This window comes from Corvus brachyrhynchos, unplaced genomic scaffold, assembly GCF_000691975.1.
Source record: "Corvus brachyrhynchos isolate BGI_N302 unplaced genomic scaffold, ASM69197v1 scaffold307, whole genome shotgun sequence".
NCBI classification, from domain to species: domain Eukaryota; kingdom Metazoa; phylum Chordata; class Aves; order Passeriformes; family Corvidae; genus Corvus; species Corvus brachyrhynchos.
Window position 1 is genome coordinate 4,566,769 of NW_008239288.1, and position 18,817 is coordinate 4,585,585.

Sequence of the window (18,817 nt, forward strand, 5' to 3'; positions counted from 1 at the left end):
AAAGAGGCTGGGTCAAACTGGTCAAAAACCAACCAGGCCTCAGCACATACAGTGCTTTTTTTATTATTTTGCCTCAGTCTTTTCAGCTCATCCCAGCACTGCAAGTTTAGGTTTGTAAATAGATCCAGCCCCAGATGGTGTTTGGCAAAATGCACTATCAGGAATAAATGTAATTAGAGGAAAAAGAAAATAAAAAGCCTTTGTTTTACAGAACAGTTTCACTGATGGTTCTCAAAGTGTTTTGAGAGGGCAAAGTCCTGGGGGACTGGGGAAGTTAAGGCATGGGATGATCATTTATTAATTTACTAAAAATTAAACCACACCTTAGTACTAAAAATAAGAGAAATGCTGATTTTCCTGTGAGGAGCATCTCATTTATCTCCTTTATTCTGCACAGCTGCCTAGAAGCTGTAGGCATGGGTGAAGCCTGAAGTGAGGGTCAAACACAAGGTAAAAGCTGTGCTCCTACAACCTTTCCATCTTGCTGTTCATCATACAGGGATACACTGAGTAGATTTGCAAGTTAAACCTGGAAAGGATTAAAACTCACAAAAGAAGGAATTTCATTCAAGTGAATCTCATTCACACAAGTTGGGTACCAGATCTCAGTCATGTAAATGAGAGGAATTTCTTTCCCATTATACTTGCATATTAGTGCTGGCTCCCATGGATTTGAAATGCAATGCAGAATACATTAAAGTTGTCAAACATGGACAAGTGATTCTTTTAAGGTCAACTAGAGAGCAAATACCTTTATAAACCTTTCAGCTACAGTGGCCCTCAGCAACAAAGGGCTCAATATACAGCTGAAATTTAAAAAATGTTAAAAAATGTTTTAAAAGTGTGATCCTGCTGAGGAAAAGCAGATATTACAGACAGAGATCCTGCAGTACCTGCATCTTCAGCTGGACGAATTGTTTTCCCACCTCATCAGAGGTGAGATGTTATATCCTTTCTCCTTCTATTGCAGAAAAAAATCCACTCTGTATCTACTTCTAGAAAGCCACTGCTTCTGCCTTTGTTCCCTGTTGCCTTCAGAGTGTTGTTATTTTGGTTCCCCTACATCCTCGATGTTCAGCTATGTCTGCCCTGCTTTCCCTGTTGCATTAATGCTGTCTTCACAGTCCAGCTTCCGGGTACTTTCTACTCACGGATTCCATTCCCTGACCTTGGTCCTGAATTTTGGAACAACGTCGCTCACTGAGTCTTTGCTCCATCTCCTCCAACACTTCCCCAAAACTCACATTTCCAAAGTCCTTCCATGGCTTTCTTCACTTGGCTCCCTATTCCTCAGCCCTGCCAGGGGAGCAGCACTCTGTCACCTGCTGCTTTTTCTTGATGTTCTTAATCTGTAAAGTGTGAGCCCTCACATGAAGAATATATAACCCTCTCTATGTGGAAAAATATTTCATGCATGACGAGGTCAGAAAAATTCTTGCCATGTGTAGAAAATTTCCATCACACTTTTGGGGGAAAAGTTCCATGACCATGCTAAGTCCCTAAGTCAGGTGAGATGAGTCCTTAGGCCACATTTGAAGTAGAAATTTCCCCACTAGACCTTTTTTTTTTTTTTTTTCACTTTCCCAAGACTGGGACACACACTTGTTAGACCATTCAATTAATTTCAGAGAGGATATTCTCTACTGCCCTTTCAGCCCTACAAAAGGCAAGGCTGAGAAAGTTCCAGACAAAGGAAAGAATCTGAACCCTCTGATGCTGTTTAAAAAGACAATTTTTTGTTTCCTTTTAGATGAGAATACCAAAGACATGTGTGTTACTGAGGTTGTCTCTTTAAGCAAAAATGTCACATACCAAAACAAGGCTTTCACATATGATATTCTCAAGACTTGGCTCTGTTCTGCTACAAAACCATGTGCCGTGGTTGCATGTAGAGAATCTGAGCTCTGCGGCTTTACCGCGGAACCAAGGATGTTATAAACACCCAGAAACAAAAACAAACGTTCCCCATTCTTCACTTAGTGCACTTTCTATGCAGTGCACTGTGCCCAGGCTAGTTTTCCTCCCTCTCCCTCTTTCCTAATGTTCCCACTTCCGATTCCACATTTTGAGTCCAAGTCCCCAACCCAGCGTCCCTGCTAGGGCAGGTGTGAGATCCATCAATGCATCAGGTAAACCACTCTGATTATTAACGTGAACATGGAGGAACGTTCTCCCACCCCTGCAGCTGATAAAAAGAAAGAAGCACATTTAAGCTTTGCTTTGGAGAAGGTAAATTAGGTGTCTGCTGTGCTCTAGAGAGGTTTGCCCAGTTCCAATTCTCACAGAAGGAGCTAAGAAGGCACATGCCAGAGGCTAAATTATGCTTAGCATGAGAAAGCTTAGTCCACTGTCCAACCAAATTTAGCCTTGCTGTATATGGAATTTTTTTGCATTAGATTCTACTGCCTTGGTCAATGGCAAATAGCTGGTCAGCAGGATTAAGCCAAGAGATAAGAGAAGTGCATTTCTCCCAAACCCAGTTTTCTATGGTCCTAGAGCTCCTGCCAGTTCATATTCCAGTTTATTTTACACTGTCTTTCCAACAGAGACATTTTCTGGTACAGAAAACTCAGCAGGCACTGAACTGCCAAATCCTTAGAACAGGACATTCCTCTTCTCCACTGCTGGGAATATTCAAACCCACCTCCTGCCCTGTAAGGCTGATCTCTCCTTCATTGCTGTTCGTATTAAAACTTGTGCCTGGTCATTTCATCTCCACTGTATTTCTGTCACTTACTCTGCAGACTCACTACTACTCAAAATATATTTTAAGATAATCTCTCTATAATCTAAGGTACAGTTAAATTAAAAATCTCACCGGCAAATTACAGTAAAGTTGGGGTCTGTACCCCAACTCCACAGCTGGGATCTCTTCCCATCTTGCAAATCCACATAAGCAATAAATGATGATTTTAATAGGAGGGGAAACAATCCTGCAGAGCTGAGGCTTGCTTGTTAAAGGATCCTTTGGGAATAAGTTTTAAAGTTAGAAAAAGTTCATTACCATTTCAGTCCTGTTGTTGGTATCAACTCCTTCGCTTTGCCTGTATCAGTTTCATCTTCAGGAGACTGCACCATTCAGAGAGCACAGTTTCACACAGCACATAAATCCCCAGGGCTGATTTAGCTTTTCAGGCACAGCTGGGGAAATATCTTCATTTTGGCCTGGTTTGATTTGTTGGTGTCTCTGGGGAGAGGTGCTCTTCATCTCTGAACTGGGCAGGTGTGTGCAGTGCCTGGTTTCTTCCACTGCTTCTGCCCAAGTCTTCAGAACATCCAGCTTCTACCAATCCCATTTTACTGCCTTTGTAGTAAGGGGAAAATCATCCTATTTTTGCACCTTGCTGTTTTAACTCGACATAAGAATAATGTCAGCACTGGTGACACATGGCCATGTGATAGAGGAAGTTCTGAGTTTAGGTTATTGTGGTGTGACTCACCGTCTGTGTTTTACCTAGCACTAAAAATACCTGTTACAAATTTTCCCCACTCACTTCTTGTGGACTAAAGGTGTTGTTCTGATGCCTCATCTAACACTGCTCTGCCAACTCAGACATGGAAGAGAAACAGGCAGGAGGGTTTCATGAAGCCTTGTACTGCCAGCACACCCACTAAGAGCAGTTTTGTGGTTGGGTGAGTGACGTATTTGAATGGGAAGCGTGAGGGAAGAAACCTAAAAGAACTGCTGCTGATTTATCTGCTGGGTTTCTTTCCCTCAATATCTCCTGTGTGGTATCTGACAGCTCATGTGGAAATCCCAGAGGCCCTGAGACATCTTAAATGGCATCAGACACCCTAGCTCACACATATCTGTTGGCTCAGATGACAGAGCTTGAAGGTCTCAAAAAACTTATCAAACTTAATTTGGGGAGCACTCCAGCAGAAACAATACTACTTTTAAATTCTTATGTTTCATGGCTATTGTCTGAATTCACAAGTCTCCTTCTAATTCCAAGGGTTTGTCTCCATCCACTCCATCATAATAATTGAAACCACCTCCAGAATTTCCACAAATGCTATAGGCACCAAAAATCCATTGATATGGGGAGAAACAGAAATTCACATCTGCCTTAGGAGAGCTATGTGTTCTCATAATTCTGCAGCTGACAGAAGGGCAAAATCCCCATGAACACAATTACACCAACCTCTCTGGCCCCTCTAAGTGCAGAGAAATGGAGTCCCAGGACACTTTTGGGGTGTGGGAAGTGAGAATGGTAGGTAGGAGCTGATGAATTTTGTGAATGAAGGAAAGAGAAAACAGTGGACATCAGGATAGAAAGAGAAGGAAATAGTGGCACACAACACCTTGTCATGGGGATGAAAAATTGGAATATGTGGGAAGGGAAAATGAAGAGGCAAACAAAACCTCGAGATCTCAAGGCAGTGTGAGGGCAATATTTTCAACAAATAATAGCAGGAGTGCAACCCTGGAGCAGCTATGGAGGGATGCAGAATCGAGGGAAATCTGGGCTGTGCAAAACTGAGCCACCACAGGCTGTGAGGCAGCCTGTGTTATGCCCAGATGTGCTGGACTTTTTAAAGATTATTATTTTCATGTCAGGTGAACTCAAATTGATTGACCAATTCCCAACAAAACAGCAAAACAGCAAAAAAAAACCCCAGACCAAACCAAAAAACAAACAAACAAAAACCCACCAAAAAAAGAAACAAAACAAAAAAGCAAAATTTAAAAGAAAAAAAAGCAAAGCTATTCTTTGCTAAAAATGTAAAAAGTCAGAAATCTAATGAAGGAGCATACCTACCCTGCCATTCCCTATTCCCTGGCTTCTTCCCATCCCTTGGCTCTTTTACCACTCATGCAACAATGATGTTGATTTTTTAGGGGCAAACCATGCAGTTTCCTTGGGCACAGAGATGGAATGAAGTTTTAGGCACGATTCACTCCCGAGGTCAGTACTGTCCAGAACCTTGCCAGGTCTGCATCCTCTCTGCAGTCTTCCCACATTATTCCAGGAGGTCCCATGACATGAAACTGAAGAAAGACATGGAGGTGCTGGAACATGTCCAGAGAAGGGCAGTGGAGCTGGGGAAGGGTCTGGAGCACAAGTCTGATGGGATCTGGGGGGGCTCAGCCTGGAGAAAAGCAGGCTCAGGAAGGACCTTTTCACTCCCTACAACTCCCTGGCAGGACGGTGCATGGGTTACATGCTGAGTGCCTACTTTTTCTAGAAAGATGAGTAAAAACCAAATAAAGACAAGCACCTCTGAAGGTATATAAGATATTTTGAGACAATTAAGAGTAATCATAGTGAAGGGTATCTTGCAATATCCATATTCATGCACGGCTCCTCACCAGTATGAGGACTGGTACAATAAACCCAAAAGCCAATGACTTTGATATCAAACACATTGGTGAGGAGCTCTAGTGTGGGAGGAGGAGCCAGTGTCTTGAAGGGTTATGAATGGTTACTAAGGAGAAAGTTCTTGAAAATGGAAGCAAAATATTTGATGTGACAATGAAGCCATTAAAAGTTAAAGGGAGGCAGGCAGAAGGTCACAACAAGACCTGGGAAAGTCATCTTTCAAAATTCTTTGTGGATCAGGGAAAGGAATATGGTTGCAAAGGCCAGAGAAGATACTGCAGTTATTTAGATGTGAGAAGACAAGAATTTGAGCAATGTGGATGAAAATAAAAGGCTGGATCCGAGGAAGGTTGTGTGTGATCCAGCTGCAATGTGGATGTTCACCATGTCCCAAGTGCACCATTTCTGCACAATCTCTGTCTGATGTGTGCAGGTTCAGAAGAACCCAACATTTAATCATCAATTAAAAGAATGCTTCCCCTTTATGATGAGTAGGTTAAATGTTGTGGGTTTTCTTAAGAAGAGACTAATGAGTTGTAGGTTTGAGTGCCTTGTGCTGAGATTCGGATCTGCAATCTGCTTCAAAGAGGCTTTTGAAGTCTTGAGGGAAACAAGCTTTTAGCTTTCAGGGAAAGTGAGAGTACATGATCTCAGCTTGCTGCTGATCTGATAACTTTTTAATTTTAATCACCCTGACAGTCTGTGGTAAAACATGTGGTTAACTATTTCGGGTGCAGTCACTTCTCTCAAAGCCACAGTCTGATGTAGTTTACAAGGCAAATCCTTTGATAACACAAAGGTACAAGGGGATTAAAACAACCCTTATGCAGATTAGCTGTTAAACTATGCTCACATACTTTTTCATTGTTGCCTTCTTCAAACTTTGTGACTTTTACTAAACAGCACGACAATGTAAAGTAAAAAGGGCAGAAAATAGCAAAGTGAGGAAATGAAAGAAAAGGGCATTGCAGGGCTGGGGCTGGGAGTCACTGGTTGAGTCGCTGTTGGTCTTTCAAGGAGAAGGCACTTTGGGAGTCAAGGGCAGACTCCAAATGATGAACAGCTGTCAGGGAGGACTGCAGAAAATGTGAGGATATGGTGACTAAGAAATTTCAATCCTAAAAGCTGTTACTGTTGTGCATAAGCATAAAGGACCATGGTTCATGCACCCAAAGATCCAGAATGCCAGCCCTGGTGCAACCAGACTGATCTTTTAATTTCACAGCCTTTAGGCCTTAAATAATCATTAAGTCGTGCCTTTATCAACTTCTAGGTCTCCAGCTCAGCTTGATCAGGCTTTTCAAGTGCACTGAAATGATCTAACTTAATTCATTCCAACTGATTGAGAAGTATATTTAGATATGATTTGCTGATGACACGACACTTCACGTCCTTGTTTTGGAACAAGATATATTTAGGTTTACAAACTTATTTCACAGTAAGCTGCTCTTTGGTGTCCTCAGACAGAACTGAGTCTACACCCATTCCAAATCTTTGCTTGTAGATGATTGCAACTTTTAATTGCTTGCTTTTACCTATTGTGCCTCATTCCATAGACTCAGGGCAGCACACTCTGGTGCAGGCAGCTGCTCTCCAAAATGAGTGTGCACAGCTTCATTAAGAAAATATTGATAGTGTTTCATGTTGCCCATCTGCTGGACATGTCTGGTATTGAGAATGGGGAAGTTCTTGATGCATAAAGTAGAATGCCAGGCTGTCCTGATTCTCAGGCTTTCTATTTGCAGAGATGTGCCCACGTCTTCCAACAACTGATTTTGTTGATGTTACTGCTGAAATGTATCCACTACTGACCAAACTGTACTATGAGTGTCACCCTGGCTATTACAGAGAACCTGGTTCATACCCAGGAATTCAGTGTAAGAGTGAACAGCAGGGTGCTGTTTGGAAATACGGGGAATTTAAATGCCTTGGTGAGTGAGCACTGTCTTTTTTCTATACATAGAGGTGTTTTTCCAATGTGTTACTTGGTATAAAACACAACTGGGCATTAACAAAAGCTCTTTCATGCTTATCTCTCTAAGTTAAAACTTGAAACAGTTCTATCCCACCTCCAAAAGTTTGAGTGTTCTGGCTTTGTTCTGATATTTGTCTTGCTGTAACTCAGCAATTGTAACTTCTCCACAGTTAAGAAAAATTTTTCATCAATGGCTCCCATGACGGAGTTAGAACTTACACAGAAGCCAGAAAGAGAACCAAGGAGCCCTGCACCCCAGAAGCAAGAAGAACTTTCAGAGTTCAAGCAAAAAGGTAAATAAGAACTCATTCAATACTGTAACACTTCTCCTGCTGATTTCCATGGTGTGGTGTGAAAACGGTGAGTAATATTTAATTGTTTTGCAGACAGAGGGAAAGAAACAATTGCTGTAATATCTTGGCTGAACAAGTAATATGGTGTAAGCAGATGAGTATTTTATGTCCTGACCAAGAATTAGAAAGGCTTGGTATATCCTGCTTGTCTGTATTTTCTAAGAGCACAAGATTTTCAAGAACAAAAGCAGTATGCAAAATCTGTCTGCTTTAACTGTGTGCTGCCTTGTGCTCCCACAGATTTCTGTGGTCCTCCCAAGACGGTTCCACATGCCTCCATAAGGCTGCCTCCACAGCATTACGTGGGACAAGTCTTACATTTCAGATGCCAAGCAGGTTATGATAAGAGACCCCCCACCTTTGGCAGCAGGACGTGCAAGAAGGTGAATGGCAAAATCATCTGGACACCTCTTGATATGAGATGCACCAATGACAGCAACCAGTGGCCACCACAGACCATTGGGCCAGGTAAGATGGTTGTGATTACGCCACATCAGTGTCATTACCTGCTCATCGGGGGGTCCAGACCCCACAACTGTTGTGGGGAGAGTGGGAGCTTCAAAAAAGTTTACTAAAGAAGCCCTGCTGCTGACTCTGAGGGGAAGAAAGAACTCCCTTGTGTATTTAAATGACTTCACAGAAAGGGGTTTAAATGATGATAAATCTTTCCTTAGCCTCAGATTTTGGCAACAGTTTAAGGAATCACTTTGTTCTGCAAGTTTTATTGATGACAAATCAGATGTATTTATATAAAAATGAATATTTATTAAGACAAATGAACAGACAGGAGATAACAGATGAAAGATCTTAATCAGATTTACTCACTACGGAGTATAAAACTTAAAGAACTACTAGTAGATTATAGCATAACATAAAACAGTGCACTGGATCAAGGTACCTATATTAAAGCCAGCAAAAGAAATAGTATTGATTAGGAGTCAAATGTAATTTACCACTAAAATGACGATAATCTACACAGATTCCTTCACTTAATCCCTTAGGAAGTAACTGTGAAATAGATATCCCTACTCACAGGAGAAACTCTACACGTTTCCAGGAGCATGTACAGATTTCTGCCTTGTGAAATTTTGCTGTGGCTTTTATAGCTGTAAAATGAATGGCTGTCAGAAATTCAGCCTTTCTTGTCAGATCTTCAAAAGTAGGATGTTTATTGGCAGCTGGGGGATGCCAGACCAGTGTTAACTCCATGTGGCCAAAAGAACTCACTACAAGACAGCTTGTCCTGTTTATCTGACAGGCTAACAAACAGTGGATAAGCTCTTGTGGGGGTTAAGATGCCCTGCTACAAGGTGGACAGACCCAGCTATCCACACCCTTTGCAGTCCTCAGGCTTCCAGTACCCTCCCAACCTCCTCTGAGGCAGTGAAGTGCAATGGGATGAAATTTAAAGAGGTGGAAGCCAATGCAAGGACAGTATGAGAGGATTTTTCCTACCAACAGACTGGAAAAAAAAGGCTTTTCACCAGTACTTCCTTTAAGAGGAAATTAATCATGCAGAAGTGTAGATGTCTACTGCACAGATGGCCACATCTGAGCTGGGCTGGCTCTAAAACCAACAGAGGGAATAGGTGTTGATGGTGCTCTGTCAGCTGCTCTATTTTACACCTATTTGAGATGAAATGAGCCCTGTGAAGCCTTGTTTCTGCCCAGTGCCTACAGCTGAGCCTCGGTGACTACCTCAGAGGCCACATCTGTGTAACAGTGGGTGAGGAGCATTCTGGCCCTTGTGACCTTACCAGACCACTGCACACCCTGTTTCAGCATCAACCCAGGACTTTCTCTCCTATTTCATAGATCTGTTTCCCTGTGGTGCCTGGTTCAGAGTGTTCCAGGTACGGTAATCACAATTTGTTGTCTGGTCTTTCCTCTTCCATCACACCACCAGACTTTTTTCCATTGAAAATATCACTTGGTGCTATCAGGATGAAGGAACTTCTTGCTGTGATGGAAATAACTCACCAACAAACCAGCTCCAGAAAATAACACAGCCTTTTGAAATTACAAGTATTTTAAAATTACAAATATCTTAAAATTTTTAAACTAGGATTGTGAAAAACATGAGACTGGGCAATGAAAAAAACCCCTTGGCCTTTAATTCACCAGAACAATAATTCCAGTTTCCTGCAAAATGCTCTCAAACCTAAGCAAGATCATGTCCTGGCAATTAGAGCACCAAATATTTATTCCCCTAAAGTGTTGCCTTTGTCTTGGTTATGATGTGATGTCTATAATGAGGTTGAATAAGGAATATACTCCCCTTTCTCAGTTCTCCTTCAGCATTCAGCACAAAGAAATTTATCAAGAAACTTCTATTACAGGACATCTTGTGAAAAATCTGTCCATATCTCATACTGGGGCAAGTTCAGAGCTTCCTTTTCAGGATAAGAGAGAACTTCAATTAATTTCTTGCACCAGGGAAGTTTTGGCTTATATTTCTGGGCAAAAACAGGTCCTGGCTGAAACCATGTTTCCAAATCCTAACTTGGCACCTTGAAAGTCATCCTTCCAGTCTCATATGAAGTAAAGATCTTGATGGATCCCATTCCAGTTCGCTTCATGCCCACCATTAACAGGTATCAGATCAGCACATGTGTTGATATCTAGGCTGGAAAGATCTACTGATGGCCAAGAAACAAACATGGCAATTTTTAAGCGTTCTGTGCAGAGGGAGAGCTGTCAGACTCTACCCTTGGCACTGCCTTGGTGCTGGAACAAGCTGACTCTTTGCCTGCTCTGTCCTCATCACTGCTCTGGTGTTCTTCATCTGAAGAGAGAATTGATACAAAAATCAAGAATTTCTCTCTCTTCATAGGTTTCACTCTTCTGTCCACTTTCTCTTCCTCATCGAGGACACTGCCAGTGACAGGTATGCCATTTTCTTAAAAACTTCACTCCATCACCCAGAGCACTTACTTGGTCTTTCAGTTTGTTGTTCTATTCCAAAGAGATCCATTTCTGTCAGAAGAGCTACTAAATATGCTGCAAGACACATCTATATCCATGTATTGTGTGAGAAGTTAGTGAAGACAGTATAAACTGATTGTTTAAGCACTTAAGCTTTTATAAAGAAACTTTCAAAGACTCATGTAAATGTAATGTAAATGTAAAAGAAAACGGATCAACCAAAAGCCTGTTTTTTAAATGGAGCCATTTTCAGATTCTTCTCTGAGACTTTCTGTGAATTCATTGAACCACTTCAACTGGAAAAAAGCAGGGGGAAAAAAAGTAAATATTTAAATGCTGTTTTTTTCTCATTTTCAAATGAATAAAAAAAGATGGGCAAATAGAACATTACTTCCCAGCTAAAGCAGTGCATTTAGATCAGTCTGAAGTGATTTTCTTCTCTCCCTTCCCCATCTTCCACTCAGCCATTAGCTGATGAAATAGAAATTGCGTCTTACTGTGCATATGCTCAAGCCTTTGCACAAGGGCTCTTGATTCCAGCTGGAGTCTGTCGAAAACTGTAGTGCACATTATGATGAGGAGGAATAATGGAGTGAGATGAAGGAAGGAAAGGAGGAGTTTTGCAAACCAGAGACCACAACATCAGTAGTCCCTGGTTATTTGGCTGTGGTCAATCTCTCTCCATTGCCCAAGTCCCCTCTGTCTGGGTCCTGGAAGCAATGGGGAAACATGGAAAAATTCCTGCCTCTGGGCACAGGGGCAAGATGAGGCCCTATCCCTGATCTTGCGTGTTTCTCCCAGCTGGCGTAAATGCAATAAATAAGATAACTCCAAGTGCTAACCATATTGATTTTCTGGTTTTACAGCTATCTGGTTTGTTCTGCTTATCATTCCCACTGTCTTGGTGTGACTCACCAAGCAGACAATAAGGTAAGTGGGACACAACGAGGAAAATGGGAAATCTAACCAAAAAATCCCTAGAGGTGGAAGAGTTATCAGCTGGATCACCCTCTCCCTATTGCACTGCTTAGATTTCTGGACAGCTTCTTTGGTGTTAAATATGACCCAGGATTTTGGGATTGTCTGATTCAGCTGTTAAATACTGGCACAAGAAAAGGAGGAATCAGAGCTTTTGAAATAAAAAAATCTCAGAACAAGTTGCCCAGAGGGGTTATGAACTCCTCATCCCTGGAGGTGACCAGGGCCAGGTTGGATGGGGCTTGGAGCAACCTGGTCTAGTGAAACGTGTCCCTTCCCATGGCAGGGGGGTGGAACAAGATGGGCTTTAAGGTGCCTTCCAACCCAAATCATTCTGTGATTCTATAATTCTAAAAAGCTGGACAAATTCTTTGTCCCAGCCATTGTGGAACTGAGAATGGCAGTTCAAATAATGAGTGGGAGGTTAATTCTGTGGGAAATTTAAGGTTAATTATGCAAATATGTTGTTTCAGATAGATTATGCAATCAGTCTTTTTCTCTCTGGCCAAACTGTGGGAAGTCTGGGGGAGCATCTGCCACCACAACCACGTAATTCTGTTTCCTTCATCCCCCTGATTTCAGAACTGTGTCATAACAACTTTGTACTTCAGATTTATTTCAGTCTGGCCTCCTCCCTGTTTCTGTTACCACACTGAGGTGCACCAAGGCTATTCCTGTTCACAGGATCCCCAGCCTAGTTAAGCCAGGATGTCCCTATCTGACATTTGGGAATTCTCCTCTTCTCCTCTCTCTTTGCTAATCTTTGTCCTCATTTCTCTTCATGTTCCTTACTAATTACTGATACTTCTTAGCTGAATGGGGTTTTTTCTTGAAAAGTGAGAAGGGAGGACCTCATGAAATCACATCGGAAGTGGATTTTTGTCAATTCATGACTAGACAAAGCCATATAAAATGTAAACAGTGCTTTGAAATATGCTTTACTGAAGATGGTCAACTATGGTGCAGATTGCCTGGGCCATTGTAGGATTTCTGAAAATGGTTGGGTGAAAAAGTGTCAAGAATGATCTACATTTTACTGGCTCTGTGCTGGAACAAATGGTGAAATAGCCAATCCCAGATGAAATAGTAACTGACAAATAAAAGTAACTGAGATCCTAAATGGTGTCTTCTGCAAAAAATACTCTGTTGTTTCTCATAGTAAATATAGAAGAAGCCATAGAACACCAGCTTCTTCCCACCTGTAGTAAAGTCTTTTTCCCATTGTAGGGAAGACTTCTCAGGGAATCGTGGCATTCAGATGCAAACTCATGGAATTAATGACTTGCCACAGAAGAAACCAGATTGTACCAGCGACTCCAAGAGCAGCAGTGCCAAATGAGGAGAAAGCCTGGACACTCAAATCCAAAATGTGAAGGAGGCAGAAGATGTTATGGCTTAATTGTTACGAGGACAGTGTGACTTTCCACCTACAGAGTGCTGGGAGGAGGAGGGCATCCTATCACTGACAGATGGGGAAAGAGCCCTGCCTGAAACTGCTTCCCAAACCCAATTCTCCTCCTCCTACCATGCAGCAGGTGTATTTCTAATACAACTGCAGCCCCTCCCAAGCGACCAGGAGTACATATGGACCCCTGTCCCAAGCACATTAGATGGTGCCACCATCATTTCAGCCCACACCCCACGCTCCCCACCAACAAAGCTGCTTTGCTGGACACCTGATGTCCCCCTGCCTCTTCCCCACCCAGGTGGGTCAAGTGTAGGCCTACTTTTCCCCTTCTCAAAGTGTTCCCTTTCAAAATTAAACCTGTTCACCCCCTGCACTGCAGCTGAAAATGTGACTGGACTCCCTTACGGTTCACTATATACATGCATTCCTCATCACTCCCCTCTTCCCAGTTATTTTGGATTACTCCTTTCCACAACAGTTCCTGCATCATTCCTCCAGCTCAGACAAGGATGCTGCAGATCATGGCAGCTGATTAATTTGACAGGTCCTTTTGTAGCTGCAGAGCATGAGACAACCCAGCGCAAAGGCAGCTGAGGACAGGCTCAAGCACACACAATACTTGACGTGTCCTTACATTATTGGGAATCTGTGAGGTCTGGATATTCTTCTGCCTCTTTTTAGCCACGCTCAGCCCAGTAAGATGGGTTTCACCTGGCTGAATGCAAGTATCTGTGTCTGAGGCAGGCAGTGGGGAGGAACAAGAGCCTTTAGAGAGCAGTTCATCTCACCCTGTTGCCTAAGTAGATATAATAAATATATACTATATATAGTAATAAATGTTTTATTATGATGTAATATATGTAGGTGAATATGTATTTATTTATACACACACAGAGATACATAGTTACTGATGTGTATATACAGGTCAAATGTCTCAGGGTCATGACCTATTTCTCTGCATTGAGTTTAACAATGCCCAGATTGACCAGATTGACTGCTGATGCTTACATGGCATATGACAAAAGCCAAATAGGATGGATCCCTTCCTTATAACTCAGAAGACATGAGGAGGTCTTGGTCTAGTTTTCTGGTTTGAGATAGAATGTATGTGTCATTGCTTTACTGGTTAGTATTCCTGTTGAGTTATTCTCACTCTGTAGCCTTGATATTTATATTTCTCATGGCCTTTTTTATTCCTGTTGGAATAGGACTTATTTGTACTACGTATCTTATCACGTGAACGTTCAGTAAGGTCATGGATAACATCAAGTATGCTGGGAATGTCAATCTGCTGGAAGGTAGGAAGGATCTGCAGAAGGATCTGGACAGGCTGGATCAATGGTACAAGGCCAACAGAATGAGGTTCAACAAGCCCAAGTGCTGGGTCCTACTCTTCAGCCACAATAACCCCAGGCAGTGCTACAGGCTGGGGCAAAGTGGCTGGAAAGTGTCCCAGTGGGAAAGGACCAGGGGATGCTGGTGACAGCAGCTGAACATGAGCTGGCTGTGCCCAAGTGGTCAAGAAGGCCAGTGGCATCATGGCTTGTAACAACAGTAGTGTGGCCAGCAGGACCAGGGCAGTGATTTTCTCCTTGTACTCAGCTCTGGTGAGGTCACACCTCAAGTCCTGTGTCCAGTTTTGGGTCCTCCAGTTCAGGAAAGACATTGAGGTGCTGGAGTGAGTCCAGAGAAGGGAACAGAGCTGGGGACGGGTGTGGAGGCTAAATTCTATGAGGAGTGGCTGAGAGAGCTGGAGTTGTTTATCCTGGAAAAAAGGAGGCTCAGGAGAGACTTTATTGCTCTCTGCAACTCCCTGACAGGAGGGTGCAGCCAGATGAGGGTCTGTCACTTCTCCCAGGCAACCAGCAACTGGATCAGAGGACATAGTCTCAAGCTGCACCAGGGGAGGTTCAAATTGGACCTCAGGAAGAATTTCTTCATAGAAAAGGTTGTTAAGCATTGGAATGGGATGCCCAGGGAGTGTGTGGAATCACCATCCCTGGAGGTGCTCATGAAATGACTCAACGGGACACTTGGTGCCACAAGGTGGTCAAAGATTGGACTCGATCATCTTGGAGGTCTTTTCCAACCTAACTGATCCTCTGAGTGACAAGGAGGGTTTGAAGAGAAAACTAAAGGCAGCAAAGGTAAATAGGAAGCCATTTCCCTCTTCGGGTGTCCCTTTTTTTCTGAGAAGGTCCACAGGCTTGGATGGCAGTAAGGGAGACAAACCCTGAAGAGGTCAGTGTTGTGGGAAGGGAGGGGAGTAGCCATTCAGTGGGTATTCAAAGAGAAACTCTCCATTTGACAGTGCTGTCTTCTAGAAGACTTAGAAACATAAAAACACAACTTGGTTTTGAAAGAGGGCTTTTAATTTATGTCAGATGTGAAAGTACCTGTAAGTTTAATGTGTACCCTGGAAACAGATGTGTTCTAGGACTAGTTCTCAGATTTCCATTTTATGAGCTTACCTGCCAGATTATGCTTTCATACAGAAAATTCTACCACCACCACTGGCACTGAGAAATTTTTATGTGCATTATGTAGGAGTGCTCCTCTTGTGCCACATGTGCAGGAGCTGTGTGCTGGAGTGATCTGTGTCACTCACTGCACTTCATGGGGCTAAAGGATGGGCAGGTTTGGATTCTCTGTCTGCAGCCATATTCCAGGGTACAGACTGAGAGAGCTGGGGGTGTTCAGCCTGGAGAACAGATGACTCCAGGGAGACCTTAGAGCCCCTTCCAGTGCCTAAAGGTGCTCCAGGAGAGCTGGAGAGGTGCTTTGGACATGGGCGTGAAGTGACAGGGTAAGGTGGAATGGCTTCCCACTGACAGAGGGCGGGGTTAGATTAGATATTAGGGATACCTTCTTAACTGTGAGTGTGGTGAGGCCCTGGCACAGGGTGCCCAGAGAAGCTGTGGCTGCTCCTGGATCCCTGGAAGTGTCCAAGGCCAGGCTGGACACGGCTTGGAGCAACCTGGGATAGTGGGAGGTGTCCCTGCCTTGGGAGGGGGTTGGAACAAGATGATCTTTAAGGTCCCTTCCAGCCCAAACCATTCAATAATTCAATGAAGCCCCAGGGGGTGGGACTCTTGAGTCTTGTTTTTCCCCTTTTCCCATAGTAGTTCAGCTGTTAAAAAAAAAAAGATGTGATGTGTTAATCTGGAATATCTGTGTCTGTATTCACAAGAGCTGGTTTATACATTCCCAAACTATGTGCTCAATAGCTCATTTTGACCGTCCTCACCTGTGCTCTCTGATAATCACCATCAGTCTGATACTCTTAAACTGCAGTTTTCTGAAGACTTCTCATGCTTGAAACTGGAAGACACTTAGCAGCAAAACCTTCTCCTCATTTTTTTTCTTTCCTTTTTTTTCTCAAAAAGCAAGATAAAAACACTTGCTTTAAAATCTTTTTTGATATCTAAGATCCAAAGTTTATCTGGACACCAAGTGTAGTCATTCAATTCCACCTGCATATAAACCAGCATGGGATAAACAGAGATAAATCACTGCTCCTAGCACTTACTCTCTGAGGGATGGAGGCAGTGCAACGTGTTTGCTTCCAGCTCAGAAATCACTGGTTCAGCCTTCTTGAGCTTGCAGGTTTTTCTGGCATGTTTATATCATACGGTTTCATTTGCTTTGGGCTTTGAATCTTGTGTGAAGGTAGTAACTTCATATGAAAAGAAAAACAAAAGGATGCCAACTTGCATTCCCAAGGTACCGCTGTGGAATGATGTTGGCATTTTCTGGACTTCTTCAGCATCTGCTGTAAAACCCCTCAAACCCACTGGCACAGCAGAACATCCATCCAGCACTTGAGACAGGTCAGGCTGATCGTGAGTGTACTTTCTCTCTTGGTTCTCTTCAATAAATGAATCTGCCTCAATGGAAGGTTCTTTAGATTATGAAGCATTTTGAGGCTCTGAGTTTACAATGAATCACAAATTAGCAGTTCTCTGAAAATAATGTCAAGTAAAACTGGTCTTTGCTTAAGTTGTTGCTGCTTTCAGAGGAAACATGAATGTGACCTGGATTCTCAAAAACAGCTCATGTTGTTGTGGCCTTTGAGTATTCCTTAGAATGGATCTGATGTTTACACAGACATAAATAATCATCTGTACAATTTTGCTAAGCCTCTCTTAAATGAAATGCCATCCACCAGGGAAGGATATATTTGAAAGTACAAAAGACTTAATATGTTTGGATTTTGTTGTTGGCTGTTGGAGCTCTGGTATTTGTACAGTCGCTGTGTGAAAGGTGAGTGCGTAAATCCCATTGGAGGAGAACCCAGATGAAAACCAAGAGCAACAGTAAAACCAAAATGAATAGGAAAACTCTCCTGTTGTGTGATTAGTTTGAATAGGTTTGGTGGTTCTTGTGTACATGGAGTGTTAACTTCACAGGATCCCATCCAGGGACACAACACATAAGTAGTTCCTCAGAAATCAAAGGAGGTTTAATCTTAGAAAACTTTCGTAGTAGGAAAGTGTGGCCTTTGTATTCAGAGGCTAAGCTGGTTAAGCAAACATCTAATATTGACTCAATTTCTTAGTCTGACTTTGGATGTGAAAGTAACACATGAGAATAGACATTTGGGTTTTGATAAACTTAACTTTCCACTCCGCTAATAGCTCCCAGCAAGGTAAAGCACTTAGAAAGTGTTTTCCTTTTTCTAGATTACCATTTACCTGAAGACAGGAAACTCCCAGTGGGCCCTCATGTGAGACTCAGGAAGGACCCTCATGTCTTTGATTATCATTTCCCAAGAAAAACCTGTCCCTGCAGGTTGACGTGAAGAAATGTGCATTTTCTCTGGGCGAGCAGCTGGAGATTGGCCTGGCACTGCCACAAACAGAACGTGTTTCATGCAGAAGCACACACAGTACATTTGCTGCGTACATGAGGGACATCCAGCAGCTTCCATGTGTCCAACCCAGCAGATGGGAATGGCATCTCCTTTGCCCAGTGCCAGTAAGCAGTTCCCAAGCTGTCTTCCCAATGGACAGCCAAAGATACTCCTGGATAGACCAGAGGAGCTTTGCCCAGCTGCTTTCTCAAGGTCAGATTATGTCTTGACTTTTTTGTTTCCGTCTCCTCCGGAATGGCATGTGACAACTGGTTCATTTCATGGAATCCCAGCCCTTGGTGTTACTGGAAAAGGACTGAGCAAGCTGCATGATCCAACACTTGGCAGTGAAGTGAGTTTAGCTCCCAGCATCTCCTCACAGCTCCCAGCAAAAATCATTTTTCCCTAGTGTCTAAAATCCCAGTGACACACTGGAGCCCAGAGCTCTCCCCAAAGATGGACAGACACAGAGCAAACTGCAAAATCACCCTCCCATGTCAGTGCAGCTGCATCTTCCCAGGGGACAGAGGTGCTTCCCACCCCACTGTGGGCATGGACCAGCTCTGGGCCCAGCAAAGGGCTGTATCCCTATTCCCCATTCACAGCAGGGCCAGCAGAAAGCAGAGGCAATCGCAGATGAACGGTGCCTGGCAGGATGCTTGAGGAGCTGGGGCAGCCCTCTGCTCTGCTCCAAGCTGGGCTGCTGTGAGAAACACAGAATCATTTATGTTGGAAAAGGCCTCTGAGCTCATCGAGTCCAACCTTTGACCAACTGGACCATGGCACTGAGTGCCACATCCAGTCTCCAGGGATGGGGATTCCACCACCTCCCCATACCGTGCATTCCAATGTGGAATCACCCTTTCTGTGACAAAATTCCTCCTGATGTCCCACCGGAACCTCCCCTGCTGCAGGTTGATGCCTTGTCCTCTCATCCTCTCGCTTGTTGCCTGGGAGAAAATGCCAGCTGCCATCTGGCTACACCCCCTTTTCAGGGAGCTA

At 43.2% G+C, this 18,817-nt stretch overlaps 1 protein-coding gene across 2 annotated transcripts in view; it reads left to right on the forward strand.

The window, feature by feature from the left end:
- The window catches only part of LOC103619838 (interleukin-2 receptor subunit alpha), a 16,181-nt gene extending 2,363 nt beyond the window's left edge, over positions 1-13,818 (forward strand). For both annotated transcript variants that reach the window (XM_017740416.1, XM_008638409.2), the window contains exons 2-7: positions 7,070-7,255; positions 7,470-7,592; positions 7,893-8,120; positions 10,486-10,539; positions 11,444-11,507; positions 12,783-13,818. In XM_017740416.1, coding sequence (XP_017595905.1) covers positions 7,070-7,255; positions 7,470-7,592; positions 7,893-8,120; positions 10,486-10,539; positions 11,444-11,487 — 635 coding nt within the window. In that variant the 3' untranslated portion in view covers positions 11,488-11,507; positions 12,783-13,818. The remainder of the gene's footprint in view (positions 1-7,069; positions 7,256-7,469; positions 7,593-7,892; positions 8,121-10,485; positions 10,540-11,443; positions 11,508-12,782) is intronic.
- The last annotated feature ends 4,999 nt before the right edge of the window (positions 13,819-18,817 follow it).